Genomic DNA, 22,191 nt, shown 5'->3' with positions numbered 1-22,191 from the left:
AAGATCCAAATTGCAGAAAGAGCCCTTATCCAGAAAACCCAAGGCAAGAATGCATTGTGTTTTAATAATTTTTGATTTTGAGCTCCTCTTGGGAAATTTCAGCAGGTGATCACAGATTCCCAAGCAGGCATTGACAACAGAAAGTATATTTTATTTTAAACAAATGTAGGGTACACCATACACCACACATTTTATGTACATACAACTTAATCATAAGCTAAATAAAAATAACTAACATAAACAAACACAACGAATAAAACCCCCCACATGTTTCAATTATGGGGCAGATTTATCAAAGGTCGAGGTGAATTTTCAAATGGAAAAAATTTGAATTTCGAGCTACTTTTTGTGTACTTCGACTAGGGAATAGTTTGAATTCGGCCGAATACAGACCTATTCGTTTGAAAACTGACCTATTCGACCTAAAAAAAACTTTGACTTAATTTCGGTTGCTTTTTTTGAATTTGAATTACAAAAATTTCTCAATTTGAAATTCGACCCTTGATAAAAATGCCCCTTAGTGTAGTGCATTAATTCATTAGTTAGTCTAAAAAAAGCTAACTTTCAGATTTGCTTGTAAGCTTGGTTTGTTTGCAATGGTATGGATATATTGTAGATCAAAATATCTTTTAACTTGTACTCGTGTATCGTCAGTAAAAAAACCTTATCGTGACAAGAATTAATAACTAAATAAGGGCAGTCATTAAAGTGTTATACTAAGAATGTTATGTATTTATTAATATGTACTACCGGTATGTGTGGTAAACAGTATGTAGGTCAGATTGGTCAGAAGTGCTATGTGCACTAAACACGTATGGCTAAGGTGTGCCCTACATTTGTTTGAAATAAAAGTTAATAATTCTCCTGTGGAATCTGTGGGTGAATGCTGAAATTTATTTGGGGTATATAATGTTTATTACTTTATAATTTTTGTGCTCAGTTTAGAACTAATACTTTTGTTATGCATGCTTCTGTATTGCCTGATGATCTAACTTGTATAACTGAACCTAAACTTTTACATCATAATGCCAGATTCAGTTCCATGAAAAAAAAGAATTTTATGGTTTATCACAAAACATCTTATGGTTGCGATAGAATTTGAGGAGAAAAAACTTTTCTCCTAATTTAGTTCCAGTTTTGCCCATATACTTCAATAGAGTTTTTCCTTTGATAAACAGTGAGATAAGTATTTCTTACTGAATTACATCTGGTTCTATGATAAAATCTGATATGCTTTTCTCATCAAATTGAATCTGGACACTTATATTACAAACATAGTTTTTGGGCACACTTTTTAATTAGGCCATGCATACAAGATATGGCAATAAAGTTGCATTAAAGCACAGTGGTTTAAAGGAAAGGAGAGAAGTATGTCAAAGTAAAAAGATTTTCTATGTAATAGTGCTACAGGGTGTTCTCTGAGGAATGCCATATCACTCACAAAAGGATGTCACTTTACTTAAAAGTCAAGCCTAAGGCATTTCAGTGTGTGACTCGATATACTGATAGGCATAAATGAAAATAACTTTGTTTTAGATTCCAGCTTTTCTTTTCTGATTGGCTGTGAAAAATTTCTGCTTCCATATATAGAAGGCCTGACCTACTGAGCATATTGTTCTTGTTACAAATTGTACCTACGTTAAAGGTAAGGATATGCTAATGTGAAGATATTGAATGGAAAATTGGCCTCGGAATATGGAAGTGATTTATAAATGTATGGCATTGCTGAGACCAAAACTGCATATTTTATATGGAAAAATTGGCACCTTGGCCTGTATGCTTGAGAGATGCCATGTAGATCCACAGTACATGTATACATCTAGATTTGGGAATTTACATATATTTTGTTTTACCAATCTGACTTTTAATTCCACCTCTTTACAGATCAGTGAGTATTAACGTTATGGAGAGTATTACAGTTCTGCTGGGAGCTGTTTTGCTGACCTTGTGTTTTACTGGATGTCATTCACAATCACAGAGTAAGCATGAAAAAGTATAGTTCTCTTGTTTTACTGGAAGTATTGTTTATTACCAATGTATATATTATTTTACAGTCTGTGTACCTTGTCTTTCCAACTGTACTATAATATGAATGTACAGGTATGGTACAATAAGTTATCCAGAAAGCTCAGAATTATGGAAAGGCCATCATCCATAGACTTAATTCTATCCAAATAATCCACATTTTTAAAAATGATTACCTTTTTCTCTGTAATAATAAAACAGTATAATGTACATGACCCAAACTAAGATATAATGAATCCTTATTGGAAGCAAAACCAGCCCATTGGGTTTATTTAATGTTTAAATGATTTTCTAGTAGACTTAATGTATGAAGATCCAAATTAGGAAAATCCATTATCTGGAATACCCCAGGTCCTGAGCATTCTGGATAACAAGTCCCATACCTATACCATAATATGAATATTTTCTCAATGTGACATCAGAGTGAGAAGGGTTTATAACAAAATAGTATGAATATCGAATAAACAAGGCAGGTTCTAGCCTAGTTCCCCTTAGCCTAAAATGTATACTGGATAACAGTACAAAGAACATTTTATTAATTTAGATAGTGACTGGCAATAATAACTGACTTTGTACACAACATTTGCTATACAACTCATTATCCACGTATGGATGTCAGGTTGAATTACACTGATTTCATGAATGATTTAGTGAAATATACAATTTCTGATTATTTAAAAATGTACGTTCTCTATCTGTCTGCATTCTTAATAATGAGAATATGCTTAGTCTGTTTGACTGGGGAACTTTGAAGTTGAATATTTGATCTTTGCAACATACTGCATTGCTTTTTAAAAAATCAAAAAAAGAGTGCTTTTGTGAGAAACCCCTAAACCTGAGACAAACTTAGGGGCAGATAATTGCAATGAAAAAAATTGAAAATGCTATAGACAATGGTGTATTTAAAGTCAACTTAAAGGAGTTTTTTGTCAATTAAAGGAGAACTAATTAGCTTTAAATATGTGCAACTCTCTGTATATTATTGCCATACAATTTCATGTAGTGATAGACCCATGTAGTGTAATGCTATCCAACTTTGTTGCCAGGGAAACATTGTTATGTATCATGACAATTGCTTTAATAAAACCACATTGTTAAAAAAAAAATGTATTTGTCAGTGGTAGTGTAACTCGCAATTTACAGTGTAACTGAGTGTTTATGGAGGCACAGTTATAACGGTAGTGTTCCTTTATTACTGTTTGCTCTGATGAACAGAATGTACAGTGCAGCTATGGGTGTACAGTACATTCCATGAATTTCACTCATGAATTACAGCATTCTTCTATACACTCTGTTTTAAACTTGCGCTATGTGTTACTTTTGGGCTCTGTGTGCCACCTAAGGGTGAAAAGGAAAATAGGGAAGCCGCCGTTTGCAGAGGAGAGAGTATAACATCCGATAGCCGGTAAATCCCACTGGGCCGTTCTGGTCACAGCATTAGACACTCATTATAGGCACTTCATACAGGGGATAGCAGCCAGATTACCATCAGCGGTGAAACCAAGAGTAAAGTAAAAATAAGCTTTATTAATCAATGCTAAAATAGTATGTACAAGTGGGCAGGGAGATTAATGTTAATCCAGCTGCAATCCCCTGTACGAAGTGGCTATGATGATTGTCTAAGGGTGAAAACACAGAGCTACTTGTTGTGGCTACAAAATGCCAAAAATTGTGTGAATTGCCTTGGCTGAAACACATGTGGTGTGTCTATTTTGTAGCCCTGACAAGTAGCTGCTACTAGTAGCTTTGTGTATCTTCACCCATAAAGATTTTCTTTGTTCCAAAAGTACATTCGAGTAAAATTACCAAAATTACTGAGGTTTTTCAGCCCAAAACTCAGCGGAAGTTAAAGTTTTCTTTAAAGATTGCTTGTGCATTAGCAATCTTAAACCTTCCCAAGTAGCTGTCCTGTCTCATTTTAGAGACCTTCTGTCCAATAACATATGATTCTCATTTCACCAAACCTGGACCTCCATCACATAGTAAAGGAACATATTTGGCAATTTAAAAATGGTGTAAAGTTTGCTACCGGTCCAGTAACCCACAGCAACCAACCGGCAGCTAGCCCTTGCTAATTAGCAGTTAGAAAGCAGACATATCATTGGTTGTTATTCATAACTAGAGCTGGGAAAACTTCATAAACATCTGGCCAGCTTTAGGTTCGTTTAGACTTTGCGAGCAGGAAACAATTACAGCTGAAGATGTTTTGTTTTTGCATGTTTTTATTGTATTTATGATTAAATAATTCCAACTATTTAATGTATGCTTATTCATATTCTAATTTTTCTTATCAAGTAAGTATTCTCCCTTGATTAATCTTTCCTATTTTATCTTTTTTTCATATACTGTAGTGCCATGTTATGAATATGTCTCTTATCTGCCAGAAAAGCAATGCTATTCATATTTTTTGGTAAATAGATGAAAACAAACTTTTACAGAGGAAAAATATTTCTTTTGAAGAATTGCTAAAATAATTCTTAATCCTTGATGTAGCTATAGCAGGCAACAAGAAGAAATTGATGCAAAAATTACTGATTAATTCAACTATTACCCCTTAGGGGCAGACGTATCAAAATGTGTCATTAGAGCTCACCACAGAAAAATTTACTCACTTTCTATATATTGCTATAGGTTTTGCAGAAGTGTATTTAGCAAGTGGTGAGCTCTACCTTTCACCTATTGATAAATACAAAGTGTGTGAGATTTTTTGCTGTGATCTCTAATCTCACGTTTGATGAATCTGCCCCAATTGTTCTATAGGTTTAAAAAAAATCACAGTTTAGGTACATTGTGATCATTTATTATCACCAGTCAAGTGTTATTAATTACATTACCCTGTTGAAATGTATAATCATTTAAATGTATGCGTAACTAAATGGAGGTGAACAGAGGGGTAAATCAAATCCCTAGGGCTGGTAGCAACCAATTTTCTGTGAATTATTTCTTTAGATCCAGTCTATTTTAATAGGTTGCACTTTGAAAGGCTGTACCACTTTGGTAGGACTTTGGAAAAAGTTAGACAATCGCTTTTAATCTGAATAGTCTACAATTGTAGGTAGAATCATGCAAATAAGGGAATAAGTGCAGCTCACCAAAAATCCTTGTTGGTTTAATTCCACAGGTTATCCTGTGTTAGATATCCCAAAATTAATGTATCAGTAATGCGAATTGTTGTGGAACAAATCCAGGGCAGCAAACTCGACTGCAATATTCTTTATTGGGAAGCAGAGTTACACAACGGGGCCGATTCATCAAGGGTCGAATATCGAGGGTTAATTCGACTGGGTATTAAAATCCTTTGACTTCGAATATCGAAGTCGAAGGATTTAGCGCAAATACTGCGATCGTACGATCGAAGGATTATTCCTTCGATCGAACGATTAAATCCTTCGAATCGAACGATTCGAAGGATTTTAATCCAACGATCCAAGGAATATCCTTCGATCAAAAAAAGTTAGGAAAGCCTATGGGGACCTTCCCCATAGGCTAACATTGACTTCGGTAGCTTTTAGATGCCGAACTAGGGGGTCGAAGTTTTTTTAAAGAGACAGTACTTCGACTATCGAATGGTCGAATAGTCAAACGATTTTTACTTCGAATCCTTCGATTCGAAGTCGTAATCGAAGGTCGAAGTAGCCCATTCGATGGTCGAAGTAGCCCAAAAAAAACTTCGAAATTCGACGTTTTTTACCTTCGAATCCTTCACTCGAAGTTAGTGAATCGGCCCCAACATATTTCGGGCTATACCCAAAGGATTCTAACAACTACTTGTTGTATATCCACATCACCCAACTGTGTCCCATCATTTATGCAAGCTGTCCCCATCTCCTCTTACATAGCCTCTTACCTCCCTTTAATAAGGAAGACTACAATTATTCACCATATACAGTAGGCTTTCCTGTGCTTATACTGATAATGCAAGATGCAGACTAAACAAAGAATCTGGTTAAATACTATGGTAACAGCCACAATGGAATGATCTAAAATGGAAAATGGATTGCAAAAGGTTCTCAGATTCTCAACACCCAACAAGAGCAATGTTACAGAACATTAATACCAACAGTGAGAAAAATGCTTATGCAAATCTTGTTCTTTATTGGAAACAAATGTAGTAAACAAAGTATTATTAAGATTCTATAGATACCTATACCTGTTTTTCTAGTAGACTTAAGCTTTAGAGATCCAAATTATGGAAAGATCTGTTATCCGTAAAACCACAGGTCCCGAGCATTCTGGATAATAAGTCCCATACCTGTACCTGTTTAGGCATGGCAGTTCCACTTCCCAAGAGACAATTGGGGTTCATTTGTTAACACAGGGCAAATTTGCACCTGAGCAGTAACCCATACCAACCAATCAGTAGTTTTTTTTCTTTTAGCTGCTGGTTGAACGCTAAAAGCAATCATCAAATTTTCCCAGTGTTTATAAATGACCACCAATGTGTGTGTGGTATTTTTGGAAGGAGCAGGGAATGATCATAAAAAAATTGTGTGTAGTCTGGCCTAACACATACTGAATGGAAAAAAAGATATTTTCTTTTCATTTTGTAGATTATTGGTATAAATTTCTTCTGTGTGTCTTTAAGGAAACTGCCTTTTAATTACTGCTTAGAAAATAAGCTTGCTTATTTTAAATATATATTTTGTTTTAGATGCCAAAACCTGCAATGACTGCAATGGAACAGTTAGCTCAGTCTGTACCCAGCAGACAGACTATGTGAAGTGCAGCTGTAAGCAAGGCTACGTCGGAGATGGTTTTTCCTGTACGCCAATTGTATTCTGTAACACTATAAACTGCTGTCCACAAGGCTATTCATGGAACAGTGCACTAACGACATGTTCAGATGTAAATGAATGTTCATCCAGCACACTAAATAAGTGCCCGACCCCATCAGCATGTAGTAATAAGAATGGCATCTATCTCTGTAGTACCAGCAGAACCATCCAATGTCCGAATACCCCTTGTGATCAAGATAAAGACTGTATGAAAAAAAATGAAGGGCCTGTTTGTGATGATCCCTGTACAAACTATGAGTGGTTAGATGGAGCAAGTAGACTGTTCACCATTAACTCCACTGGAAGATTCTCTACTGACCGTTACAACTTTGGCTGGTTTCGGTACACAAATAATTTCAAGATGAAGGAGGGTTGTGTTGGCCCTTTGAAATGTGGCTCCGTTGAGCCATTTACTCTAGGTGGCAGCCATCCAACTAATACAAGTGCAGTCGTTATGATGCCCCTTCTGATTAATTATCAAACAGGTTGCTCAACTGGAACACAAATCCCTGTGAAAGCCTGTCCTGGAGGATTCTATGTCTACAAATTTTCAGGAACCACAAGGACAGATGTGTACTGTACAGGTAAACATGTCCAAATTGCAGTGAAACCATGTTTTTAATATCCAGGAAAATATATTTTCGTAAACCATATTGGCACTTTAAACAGGGTAATGCAATAAATAGTCTTAAGTCTGCTACTTATCTATCAACCCATAGCCATCAATCCGGAGATGGCATTTACTGGTCACCTGCTTGAAAACAAAAATGTGGTTGTTATTGGGTACTAGATGTGGGCAAATTTTAGACATTTTATCATATTAGCCTGATAATGTTCATTTCTATGATAATTGTCTTTCAATGTATACTATAAAACAGGCCTTGTCATCTTATGTATCATTCTATCTTGATGTGTCACATAATATACCAAATGCCATACCAAAATAAATGAAAGGCAATACACACCTACAGTTTATATACGTAACACTTCACCAGAACTACTCCTTTATGAAGTAGGTATAGCAAGCTCAACTCATGGGGAACAAGGCAGACATTTTATGGAGATGAAAAGGCATTATCACTTGAGGCAGGTAAAATGTTAGACACACCCATATGATTAGAATCACTTACCTGACACCCAGGGCTGGTGCTCCCATTCTCTGAAAATTGAACCAACCTGGGGGTACACTGTAGAAGTCCTTTTTCACGGGCCCCAGGACATTTAAAATGTATTTTGTGCAGCATGCAGTTATAGTTTATGACAACTGCGGCATTCACCAGTAACTGGTAATCACGGGTCCTCTGCATTGACCACAGGTTCTTAGAACCGGTTTCACAAAGCTCTCATACTGAGTGCAGGTACCCAAAAGGAATGCAGCTGGGAGTAGAGGAAAGTCCAAACTGTGGAATCAGTATAGTTGCATTTGTTTGTGTGCTGTAAGTATACTCATACTTCAGCACATATTTTACATCTTGCCCACTATTATGGGCCAGGTTTCCCAAGAAAAACATATTAATATTTTCTGACACAGAAAAACACATTTTTACCACTGCTGTATTTTTAGTATGGCAAAGTGGGATAGTTTGCTTTTATTCCTAATTCCCCTTCTATAAAAATTTTTTCCCAAAAACACAACAGGAACAAAAAGCAATACTAGTGATAATTACATCATGCTTTGTTAATGTGTATGTGCTTTGTTATGTAATATGCTTTTTTAATCTCTTTTCTAGAACAAATACCAGTTACATCTACTTCAACTACAACCACCACGTCTATCCCTACAACCAGAACTACTACATCATTACCTACAACTACCACCACTGTTACAACAACCACCTCTATGCCAACAACTACTACTTCTGTTCCAACAACCACCACTTCTATTCCTACAACCAGAACTACTACTTCAATACCTACAACTACCACCATTGATACAACAACCACCTCCGTGCCAACAACTACTACTTCTGTTCCAACAACCACCACTTCTATTCCTACAACCAGAACTACTACTTCAGTACCTACAACTACCACCATTGATACAACAACCACCTCTGTGCCAACAACTACTACTTCTGTTCCAACAACTATAGCTATTACTTCTGAACCAATAACATCAATAACTACAACAACCACTGAGGCCACAACAGAACATACCCTGTTCACATCCCAAACTTCAACCCCTAAGCCCATCACACTTGAAGAAACTACACCTGACACTTCCATTACACCACTGATTGTAACAACTGAGACATCCACATCTACATTAACGACAGAGCTAATCCCTACCACAGTCACATCTGAGTCCAAAATTACTCCATATAAGCCAACAACACCTGAGTTGTCTACCCTTGACATTACAGAAATTCATTCAACCACAATAAAAATAACTACTTTATATGTACCTGACACCACAACTACTGAGACGACAACAGATCTCCCTATCCTGCCCACAACCAAAACTTCATCCCCTGAGCCCATCACCTTTGAGGAAATTACCCTTGACACTTCCGCTACACCCCTGATAAAAACCACTGAAGAAACCACCTCAATATTGACAGCAGAGTCAATCTCCATTACATCAGCACCTGAGTCCAAATCTACACCATATGCAGCAACAACGCCTGAGTTGTCTACTCTTGGCATTACAGAAATTCAGTCAAACACACTAAAAACGATGACCTTATATGTGCCTGACACTACAACCACTGAGGTTGCAACAAAGCTCCCTATCCTACCTACAACCCAAATGTCATCACTTGACCTCATCACCCTGGAGGAAACTACACTTGACACCTACACTACCCCACTTATCAAAACCACTGAAGAGCCCACCTCCATATTGACAGCAAAGTCAATCTCCACCACAGCAGCACCTGAGTTGATAACTTCTAAATATGAGCCCATAACTCCAGAGGTTTTTACTCCTGACATTTCAGAAATATATTCAACCACACTAAAAACAACAACCTTATATGTACCTGACACAACAACCACTGAGGTCACAGCAGAGCTCCCTATCCTGCCCACAACCAAAAATTCATCCCCTGAGCCCATCACCTTTGAGGAAATTACCCTTGACACTTCCGCTACACCCCTGATAAAAACCACTGAAGAAACCACCTCAATATTGACAGCAGAGTCAATCTCCATCACATCAGCACCTGAGTCCAAATCTACACCATATGCAGCAACAACGCCTGAGTTGTCTACTCTTGGCATTACAGAAATTCAGTCAAACACACTAAAAATGACAACCTTATATGTGCCTGACACTACAACCACTGAGGTTGCAACAAAGCTCCCTATCCTACCTACAACCCAAACGTCATCACTTAACCTCATCACCCTGGAGGAAACTACACTTGACACCTTCACTACCCCACTGATCAAAACCACTGAAGAACCCACCTCCATATTGACAGCAAAGTCAATCTCCACCACAGCAGCACCTGAGTTGATAACTACTAAATATGAGCCCATAACTCCAGAGGTATTTACTCCTGACATTACAGAAATATATTCAACCACACTAAAAACAACAACCTTATATGTACCTGACACAACAACCACAGAGGTCACAACAGAGCTCCCTATCCTGCCCACAACCAAAAATTCATCCCCTGAGCCCACCACCCTTGAGGGAATTACACTTGACACTTTCACTACACCACTGACTGAAACAACTGAGGAATCCAGTGGGTCAGATACTACTACTACTACATATGAGCCAAAAACGCCAACGTTTTCTACTCTTGACATCACAGGAATTCATTCAACTACACTAAAAACAACAACCCTATATGTGCCTGACACCACAACCAGTGAGGTCACAACAGAGCTCCCTACCCTAACCACAACCAAAGCTTCATCCCCTGAGCTCACCACCCTTGAGGAAATTACAGTTGACACATTCACTACACCACTGACAGAAACCACTGAGGAATCCAGTGGGGCAGATACTACTACTACATATGAGCAAAGCACTCCAATGTTTTCTACTGTCGCTATTACAGAAATTCATTCAACCACACTAAAAACATCAACCTTATATGTACCTGACACCACAACCAGTGAGGTCACAACAGAGCTCCCTACCCTGCCCACAACCAAAGCTTCATCCCCCGAGCTCACCACCCTTGAGGAAATTACAGTTGACACATTCACTACACCACTGACAGAAACCACTGAGGAATCCAGTGGGGCAGATACTACTACTACATATGAGCAAAGCACTCCAATGTTTTCTACTGTCGCTATTACAGAAATTCATTCAACCACACTAAAAACATCAACCTTATATGTACCTGACACCACAACCAGTGAGGTCACAACAGAGCTCCCTACCCTGCCCACAACCAAAGCTTCATCCCCCGAGCTCACCACCCTTGAGGAAATTACAGTTGACACATTCACTACACCACTGACAGAAACCACTGAGGAATCCAGTGGGGCAGATACTACTACTACATATGAGCAAAGCACTCCAATGTTTTCTACTGTCGCTATTACAGAAATTCATTCAACCAGACTAAAAACATCAACCTTATATGTACCTGACACCACAACCAGTGAGGTCACAACAGAGCTCCCTACCCTGCCCACAACCAAAGCTTCATCCCCTGAGCTCACCACCCTTGAGGAAATTACAGTTGACACATTCACTACACCACTGACAGAAACCACTGAGGAATCCAGTGGGGCAGATACTACTACTACATATGAACCAAGCACTCCAAAGTTTTCTACTCTCGACATTACACTAAAAACATCAACCTTATATGTGCCTGACACCACAACCAGTGAGGTCACAACAGAGCTCCCTATCCTGTCCACGTCCAAAACTTCATCTCCTGAGCCCATCACCCTTAAGGAAACTACACTTGACACTTTCACTACACCACTGTCGGAAACCACTGAGGAATCCAGTGGGGCAGATACTACTACTACATATGAACCAAACACTCCAAAGTTTTCTACTCTCGACATTACACTAAAAACATCAACCTTATATGTGCCTGGCACCACAACCCCTGAGGCCACAACAGAGCTCCCTATCCCGTCCACGTCCAAAACATCATCTCCTGAGCCAGTCACCCTTAAGGAAACTACACCTGACACTTTCACTACACCACTGACAGAAACCACTGAGGAATCCAGTGGGGCTGATACTACTACTACATATGAACCAAGCACACCAACGTTTTCTACTGTCGCTATTACAGAAATTCATTCAACCACACTAAAAACATCAACCTTATATGTAACTGACACCACAACCAGTGAGGTCACAACAGAGCTCCCTATCCTGTCCATGTCCAAAACTTCATCTCCTGAGCCCGTCACCCTTAAGGAAACTACACTTGACACTTTCACTACACCACTGACAGAAACCACTGAGGAATCCAGTGGGGCAGATACTACTACTACTACATATGAACCAAGCACTCCAAAGTTTTCTACTTTCGACATTACACTAAAAACATCAACCTTATATGTGCCTGGCACCACAACCACTGAGGCTACAACAGAGCTCCCTATCCTGTCCACGTCCAAAACTTCATCTCCTGAGCCAGTCACCCTTAAGAAAACTACACTTGATACTTTCACTACACCACTGACAGAAACCACTGAGGAATCCAGTGGGGCTGATACTACTACTACTACATATGAACCAAGCACACCAAAGTTTTCTACTATCGCTATTACAGAAATTCATTCAACCACACTAAAAACATCAACCTTATATGTACCTGACACCACAACCAGTGAGGTCACAACAGAGCTCCCTATCCTGTCCACATCCAACACTTTATCTCCTGAGCCCGTCACCCTTAAGGAAACTACACTTGACACTTTTACTACACAACTGACAGAAACCACTGAGGAATCCAGTGGGGCTGATACTACTACTACTACATATGAACCAAGCACACCAAAGTTTTCTACTGTCGCTATTACAGAAATTCATTCAACCACACTAAAAACATCAACCTTATATGTACCTGACACCACAACCAGTGAGGTCACAACAGAGCTCCCTATCCTGTCCACATCCAAAACTTTATCTCCTGAGCCCGTCACCCTTAAGGAAACTACACTTGACACTTTTACTACACCACTGACAGAAACCACTGAGGAATCCAGTGGGGCAGATACTACTACTACATATAAACCAAGCACTCCAAAGTTTTCTACTCTCGACATTACACTAAAAACATCAACCTTATATGTGCCTGACACCACAACCACTGAGGTCACAACAGAGCTCCCTATCCTGTCCACGTCCAAAACTTCATCTCCTGAGCCCGTCACCCTTAAGCAAACTACATTTGACACTTTCACTTCACCACTGACAGAAACCACTGAGGAATCCAGTGGGGCAGATACTACTACTACATATGAACCAAGCACTCCAAAGTTTTCTACTGTCGCTATTACAGAAATTCATTCAACCACACTAAAAACAACAAGCTTATATGTGCCTGACACCACAACCTCTGAGGCTACTACTACTACCATTTTTGAACTACAAACATCACCTGAGCAGACCACCATCACATCACCTTCTCTTGAGCCTGCACCTCATACCACAATGCCTGAAACTTTTACAACTAAGCAGACTACAGATGTTAAACAAATGAAATTAAAGATATCCATCTTTAAAGACATGGAGCTTACAAATCTTCTGTATAGCAGAGAAAATCTTTCTAATGAGACACTGTACGTTGTTCTGGAAATTCAAAACACTGATGGACAAGAGCATGTCTTGCTAGTCAATTCCTTTTCAGACAGTAATAATAATATTTCAGCCACAGATTTCTTGGAGAACATGGCTGCAAAGGGGTAAGTGTAACTAAACAATATCAAAGCTTACATGAGGTTGCTACTGGCCTTCTAATCCCTGGCAGTTTTCTTTAATCAATAAGATTAATTTAATTTTTACCTACCAATTAATGTGATAATGACACCTTTAGTTTTGTGCTTTTTGTGATATTTCCTTTGATACCAAATTAGTAAAATATATTGCTGTCCACTTCACTCCCTCATATAATGAGGGAAACTCCTCTCCTGCAATGCTCTGTGCGGCTCAATTTTTAATGGTGCTTTTAAGTCATTCCCCCTTATTTAACTCATTCCACTTATTCAATTCCTATTTAACTCATTCCCCTTAATTGATTATACAGTATATGCGTGCCCCTTGACAACTTACCTGTTTGCCTTCCCTGCACTAAAAATCTACTCAAGTGCTGGGGGTTGAAATTTTAATCTTGCAAGCAGACCTAGCATGAATCTTCATCACATTAGTGCAGGAAAAGCAAGCAAGTAGGCAGGCAAAAGCAATGCATACATAATCCAAGTAAGGGGGAATGAGTTAAAAGCACCATTATAAAAACAGCAGCACAGAGCATTGCAGGAAAGTTTTGTAGTGTGGTGGATGATTGTTATTGTATAGTCACATACCTGAACAATAAAAGGAAGCATCAACACTGTCATAAGTAAGCTGCTAACTGACCCTGTGGTCATGTGGTACAAAGAAATGCAACTTCTGTCCAATTTAAATAGAAAGAGCTCCAATATATGAAAATAGTTTAAAGGACATTTGGGCACATTTTGATGAAGAATACAATTTTGGTAAAAAGTGTCGCTATCCCTTTAAATGGCAACAAAATGTTATAGACAAATGCCACTTATTTTTCTTCTAGTATTGAGTAAGGCTACCGTGGTATTTCCTAAAAAGTACATTTTCAGTTTAAGTTTCAGCCTTTTTTACCCTCATTTTACTATTTTCCCCTAATTTCTCCTCTTTGCCTTTGGTGAAAGGCATGCACCATGTGCAAACTAAAAACACCAAAAGAGACTTGAAGGTTTAAAAAAAGGATGACATTTGAGCTACAGTACATAGGGCTGTATATAGGTTTAGGTCATTTAGTTAGTTTATGTATTAAAGAAGCAATATATGTAATAAGTGAGTTCTGTTTATATATTATTGAATTCTCATTGTTTATTTTTCTAACCCTTGTTTTGTGTCTATTTGTTTTTGTCAGAGAGAAGCTCTATACTAATCAACCCTTATTCGTTTTTATTCTATTTTCAGGCACGTGCCAAGTAGTATAGAAAAAAGTTCAAAGAAGGAGTTACAAGGACAAGGTTTTTCATGTGAAGCCTACAAGTTTATAGCAACAGACAAGTCAAATAGCACTTGTCAGTCTAATGTAAGTAACATACGCCGTGTTTGATCTCTTATCATACAAAAGCTATAATGAAACCTACCTAAGTTAAAACCAACTGCATTTAATTTTACTTGGATTTTCACAGCATGGTTAAGCCACTTCATTATTTTCGAATCCACACACTTTTGTTGCCCACCATCATTATGTATCTCAGACGCTTCCTTCAAGAATTACAATCTTTCATGCATACTTGTATAATTAGTGTGGAAATGGGCTTCCTAGAGAACCTGACACTAAGGGGGTTATTTACTAAACTCCGATTAAATCGGACTTTTAAAAAATCACTAATTTTTAGGAATTTATTAAACCCCGATGATGAAAAAGTCTGAATCTGAAAATCCGGCATCTCAGACCTGTCGAGGTTGCATATAAGTCAATGGTAGAAGTCCCAATGATTTTTTGATGTGCGCTGGGGTTTGTGCAATACCCAGAAGATTTTGGAGTTTTCGGGTGAAAAATCAAAGAAAAACTTGAAAATCGGATGAAAAATCAGGAAAAAACTTGAAAATAGAATTTTCGGGAAAATGTTATAATAAATATGCTCATAAAAACCAGAGCGGATTTGATCGGAGTTGATCAAGTTGAAGGATTTACCGCAAATACTTTGATCGATCGATCGAAGGAAAAATCGTTCGATCAAACATTAAATCCTTCGATTCGAACAATTCGAAGGATTTTAATCCATCGATCGGACGATTTTCCTTCTATCAGAAATAGCTTAGAAAACTTATGGGGAAGGTCCCCATAGGCTAACATTGGAGCTCGGTAGGTTTAAAGTGGCGAAGTAGGTAGTCAAAGTACTTCGACTATCGAATGGTCGAATAGCCGAACGATTTTTAGTTCGAAACGTTCGATTCGAAGTCGTAGTCGAAGGTCGAAGTAGCCTATTCGATGGTCGAAGTACCCAAAAAAAACCTTAGAAATTCAAACTGTTTTTCATTTGAATCCTTCACTCGAGCTTAGTAAATGTGCCCCCTAATGTCTCATATGTTGCAACAGAGGGTACTTTATTATAATACACAAGTTTCAGTGAGTCATATGACAAATCATATCACTAAGCTCCTATTATAACCAATGACATCACTAAGCAACTTTTATAAGGATATCATTTACAGGATACTTATGGCTTTTGTGTATTATATACTGTTAAATAGAGGATAATATACCACTAATATAATTTATAAAGCTATTAGAAGTCACTGAGGAGTCCCAAGACCATATAAAAGCAAGCCTGCCGCTTGAGTTCTTCTAAAAGCCTTTTAAATGTTAATAGGGGTACATTATCCTCTATAATCTACAGGTTTTAATCACCTTTAATTATATGGTTAAATACATAGTAACACAGTAGAGTATAGTATAGTAGAGAGTGCACAAATGTTAGAGTTACTGTCCTCTGCTTCTATGCATGTTTTGTTACCTGAGCTCAGGCATTTTCAAATGTTGACATCTGACCTACTTATTTTCAGACTGGTAATTTTTTTTCAGTTTTCTGCACACCTCCAACTCAATTTCATGCACAACAACTGAGCTCAACAATGTTGGAAAAAATACTGCTATTAAAATTCAGGGGCTATTTGTACACCTGGTAAAGTGCAACCTGTGGCAAATACAATTTGGAGGCTGTTTAAAAATAATCCTTTATTGCTAGCTGTTAGTTACGTGACCTGAGCAAACTCTCAGCTTTTATTACATTACCTACAGTGTCTGTACTGAAGTAAAACACTGAAGTAATCACTCTTTGCTGTTATTCTAATGTCTTTAGAAATAAATATCCTGAATGCAGTGAAAATGTGATACTAAAATCAATGTTACTTTCATTCTACTGTCTTTAATTTACTCAGTGTAATCTCTTTTTTCTCCCAGGATTTATTTTCATAGAAGCACAGACATCCCATCCAAATGGAACACTCCTGCAATTATACTACTAGATCATTATGGAAATTATTCTGATCTGGGACTCATTATGCACTGACTGTTCTTTAGGCTCCTTCTAACTAAATTAATATACATATTTAATATTAGATGTATTGTAAATGTGCTAATTCTATAGTTTGCCATCAAACTGCTTTTTGTCTGGGACAAGAACTCAAATTTCTTTAAAGTTTTTAAATATGTGGAAAAAACATTGAGTAATCTGAATAAGCTTCTTAGATATAATTTATACTCTACAATTATAAAATCAGTTATCTGGAATAACTGGGGCCAGGAGTTTTCCAGATAATGGGGCATAGTCAAATCAAAGGGAAATCATTATTTTATGGTTTGTCATGGGAAAACTTATGGAAGAGATTCAGTTTGAGGAGTTGAATTAGGAAATAAGCTTTTGTCATCTAATTGATTCTGACATAGTGTGTCTCCCCATTATTAGGAGCACCGTGATGCAAAGTATATATTGGTGCAACTATTTGTGCTTCCAGAGTGACATGCATAAAGTAAGGCCTTACTCTGTATGCTTTGCTGTCTTTGTTTGGCAGTGCAAAAAGGTGGGATGAATCATGGGTAACACATGGGTCAACTCCTGTCATGTACCCCAGCAGAGTGCTGACGGAACCAAGGTGCTAGGAAGCCATATACTTCTTGTTTATGTCAGGGCTTAAGTAAAGGTCTCCCATGAGCAGCTGTATATGCGCAACCTAGTTCTTGATCATTTAAGACAATTTTCTTTGTTTAAAAAATATCTTATGTACATTAAATTCATTTTAATATATGGATTCTTTAAAATTATATGCATAATATTTTAACAATAATTATACATAATATTAAACACTGGATGTTATATTTTTGTAAGGATTATGTATTTTGTTGGTTTGCAGTTATTTCACATTATTACATTTTAATATTTAATTTGCCTTAAAATAAATGATTTCTTGCAAGATATTTTGGATATCTTTTTATGAGTATAAAAATGAAACAATTAAAAATCAAATAACCATAGGGATTAGGACACTTTATTAAAGTGCATCAAAAGGGTTTCAATGTTTTCTGTTGTGCTGGCTGTAGAACATGGGGGGGCATAGGTTATTGGGTACACAGAATATTTTTACTCTGTGTATTTACATTAAGGGGCAGATTTATCAAAGGTCGAGGTGAATTTTCGAATGAAAAAAATTTGCATTTCAAGCTATTTTTTGTGTTCTTCGACTAGGGAATAGTCCAAATTCGATTCAAATTTGAAAAAAATGCAAAAATTCGAATATATAAATTTATCATGTACTGTCTCTTTAAACATTCGACATCCGCATCTAAAACCTACCGAATTGATATTTTAGCCTATGGGGGACCTAGAGCCTATTTGGAGTAAATTGGTGGACTTTGAAAAATCAAATTTTTTTTTGGAAAATCGAATTCGATTGAATGCGCTATTCCTTCGATTTGATAGATTAATACTGCCTTCAGCTTCATTCCCCATATCCAGTCATTTCTAAAATACAACCCTCGTCACTCATGATGCTACGAAAATCTATTCTCTATCATATCATGTCACATATTGACTACTGTAACTTTTTGTTGATTGGCCTACCCCTTTAAAGACTGTCACCAATGGTAGGGCCAAACCTTCAAGTACAAATGAATTGTCAGCTGCAGAAAGACAATTGCATGCAAGAGAACAGATCCAGATACCAGAGTATCTCTTTGTTCTGTTCTACCATACAGATGAACAGATCCTTTATTTATGGACCAAAAAACTTACAGAATTAGTTAATGATTACACTTTAAGGTGGATTAGGGTGGTTTCCCACAAGAACCAATTAGAAGAGAATATTCAGTTTCAATAACATTAGGCATGGATTGACCGTTCACCTAGAGCAGAGGCTCTAATTAAACAATGTTATTTGCTGAACAGTAGTGACATCTCTGCTGTCCTTCAGGCCATGTTGACCTTTCATGCAGTGTTGTAACCTATGGTTGTCATTAGTTTCTCTGTGTAAGGGACTATAACAGATTGTATATGAGACATTTAATTAGTATACATATATAGTTATGCTATACAACCTTATCACCAATCCAGCCATAATAAATGCAGCTGCTAGGATTATACACTTCACCATCTGCTCTTTCTATGCTATGCCACATACAGCCATTAAAAACTTTATTAGAGCTGCACTCCCTTCTCTAGAATTTCCTCCCATGATCCAAAAGACTTTCTGTCAATCTTTCAGTTTTGAAATATTTGGCCCAGTGTCAGCTCACGTAAAGGTTTATCACCTGAAAAATCATGGGTGAGAAATAATTTGAGATGCAATTCATTTCAGAAAAACTTATCCCACTGTTTATCACATGAAGACTATATTGAAATCTATGGGAAAAAACTGGAACTGAATTTGGAGAAAAGTTTATTTTCTTCATAACACCTTTAAGGGTTTATCTAATAAAAAACACTGAGCTTGCCCAGGTGCAGTAACCCATCAACAGGTAGCATTTACTGCTAGCCTGTTTCAAAGCAAACACCTTATTGGTTGCTATAGGTTGCTGCTACTGGGCAAACTTAGTGCATTGTATTACATATGGGGGTTAACCTCTAGTACACATGAGATTAGCATGGATTTTCTCACAATTTATTTTCCGGCCACAAGCCTGAATTTCAAGTACATGATCACAACTAACATTTACAGAAAAGAGTAAATACTAACATGTTTTACACAATACTACACAGCATGCAAGCAATTTGAGGTTCGACATTTACAGTACTTCATAGTAGGGGACATAAAGCCTATAATATTTGTCCCTGCATCATACCTGCTGGCCTATATCTTGTTAAATTTCCTACTACAGCCTAGCTTTTGCACCTTCTTACACAACACAATTTACATAAGTGGAATAAGAGCAAACCATTGTACTTTTAGAGTCTATCCAACAGAACCAATTTATGGGAAGTCAGTTACGCTCTTAGTATACATTTATGCTGGATTACTATATTTTAGGTGATACCATGTATTGATAAACCATATTCAATTCTTTTTCCCATTGATCAACCATGGATGGAGGAAAGTTTCTCTTCCACTTCTGCATGGCAACTCTATGGTCCCAGATACCACTCTACAGATCATACAGGGGTGGTCACTAAATTTGCAATACGGGTCATGTTTGAGGGCTTATATTCACACCACAAACCATGCCTGCTGTATAGACTTAGAATAGAATTATTACGTATTTGTAGTTGAGCAGGCACTCAAGGACCGATCCTTCACACAGACATGTTGATAAAATTTAATTCGGTATTCATGGCATTGCCTTACACGTTTCATAACTTTATAGACACTTAGGGGGCTATTTATCAAGGTCCGAATTTATCTCAATATCAGCTGCTACAAACTCCGATCTAAGCCGCTTGGGTTTTTAATGCCTATTTATTATTACATTTTCAGAAAATTAGCTTTGCGGGAAAAGCTCAGATTTTCAAGATTTTTTCGTGGATTTTCCCCGAAAACTCGGAAAGCTCTGAAAACATAGTGAAATTGCCCGAAACCCCCGACACAATCAAAAATCAATGGGACTGTTCCCATTGACTTTTATGCAACCTCGACAGGTTTGAGATATTGTGTTTTTATATTCGGGCTTTTTAGCCCTCGGGTTTAATAAATTCCAAAAAATTCGTGATTTTTTTAAAAGCCTATTATAACACAAAAAAATCAAAAATTTTATGAATTACTAAGGGTAAGCAGAAGAGGCACATATCTCTGTCCCTACCCATGTTCTGGGCTTTGTCCCTGTACCTCTTGCTAGATATTCTATGCACTCATGCTGGGTAGTCAGTGTGTACTCAATTGTGCGTGCGTATGTGCAGCGGGCTGGCTGTCAGCACTCATGCGATCAACCACACACTTGTGTGTGCAGCAGGCAGGGTCTGAGTGCTGGCCAGCCAGGCCACCTAGAGAACCTGGCCAGCTTGGCCCGCCTTTGTGTGAAAACATATTTGCATTTAATCTTTTTTTCCTGTTACCAGCTATGCATCCAAATACACACACAGGTTTACTGGTACCACTAGTTTATAGCCCAAATAAAGGCTTCAAATGCAGATCCACATTTTCAGACTTGTATGCATGTCTGTTGTCAAATGTATGTGTTCCGCATGAGGTATGTGAATACCTTCATTTGTAAGGGGTTTTAGGATTTTTAGCTTATTTTAGTCCATGCCACCTTAATAACGCTTCCATTTAATTTTTCTCCAACTCCTGCAACTCCAACAAGACTCCCATTGATTGCTATTTCTGTCTAACTTACAATTCCAGAATGTCTATGACAGAACGAATTCTATTGCTGTCTAAGCACATCATTCACTGGGTCCCTGTTCCTCTGATTTCTATTTGTTGTCCCTTAAAGTGATGCTGACACTAAAAATTTTCTTTTCAAAATATGAATACATTAAAAGTTACCTATAGGTCATGTTGATTCTTTTTCACTGATAGTTCTGTAAGTAATTGTCACATGAAGTTCGAAAACCTGACTGCTTTACCAACCTGACTGTCGCTTCTTAGCCTGTCAGTTAGCGTTTCTAATGCTAATGGACTCTTGCTGCACAAATATGGCAGCCCCCTCATAGAGGAACAGGGTAGTAAGAAAAGGTAATGTAAAAGCATCAGGCAAATACTTGTATGGCAATATTATAAATAGCATTCAATGTTGATATATAGATAGATACAGTAGATGATAGATAGATAGATAGATAGATAGATAGATAAAAAAGGTTATTTTCTGATGTCAGTATCTCTTTAAGGAAACATGTTTTTACTTAGGCCTGATTGTCCCAGGCTTACCAGCAGACATCAAACCTGTAAGGCAGGTGAAGATCAAAGAGGATGAGACCTGGGCTTTCAGTAAGTATATTAAAGGGCAAGTCATCCCCAAAATAAAAATTTGCCAGTCCCTGGATCAACTTGTACTATAAGCTATCTTCCATAACCCTGTATTCCCTCACTTGCTAAAAAGCCATCCAACCCCTTCTTAAAGCTATCTAATATATCAGCCTGTACAACTGATTCAGGGAGACAATTCCACATCTTTACTGCTTTTAAATCCTGCCTAACAAATAGACATACCCCTCCTCCTTTTTTTTACCTCTGTCCCTCCGACACAAAGCAAAGCCACTGATGTTAACTGCCCAGTCATGTGACTCATTCAGCCATGTTTTGCCCACACCAATCACATCATAGTGTCCC

General features: G+C 37.6%; 1 protein-coding gene across 4 annotated transcripts; it reads left to right on the top strand.

Annotated features, from left to right (window-relative positions):
- Positions 1-1,882: 1,882 nt before the first annotated feature.
- dan4l.L (cell wall protein DAN4-like L homeolog) lies at positions 1,883-17,909 on the top strand. Of its 4 annotated transcripts, none has more exons than XM_041581942.1 (6): positions 1,883-1,979; positions 6,677-7,384; positions 8,531-11,270; positions 11,517-13,646; positions 14,899-15,016; positions 16,898-17,909. In XM_041581942.1, the coding sequence occupies exons 1-6, from the start codon at positions 1,904-1,906 to the stop codon at positions 16,910-16,912; spliced, it is 5,787 nt and encodes a 1,928-aa protein (XP_041437876.1). In that variant the 5' UTR covers positions 1,883-1,903; the 3' UTR covers positions 16,913-17,909. The 4 variants fall into 4 exon arrangements, with proteins under 4 accessions (XP_041437876.1, XP_041437878.1, XP_041437877.1 ...); XM_041581944.1 differs by having other exon boundaries at positions 8,531-12,087; positions 13,057-13,646; XM_041581943.1 differs by having other exon boundaries at positions 8,531-12,573; positions 13,057-13,646.
- The last annotated feature ends 4,282 nt before the right edge of the window (positions 17,910-22,191 follow it).

This window comes from Xenopus laevis, chromosome 2L (assembly GCF_017654675.1).
Source record: "Xenopus laevis strain J_2021 chromosome 2L, Xenopus_laevis_v10.1, whole genome shotgun sequence".
Taxonomy (NCBI): Eukaryota; Metazoa; Chordata; class Amphibia; order Anura; family Pipidae; genus Xenopus; species Xenopus laevis.
The sequence above is the reverse complement of the archived record's forward strand: the minus strand, read 5'-3'. Positions and strand labels throughout refer to the sequence as shown.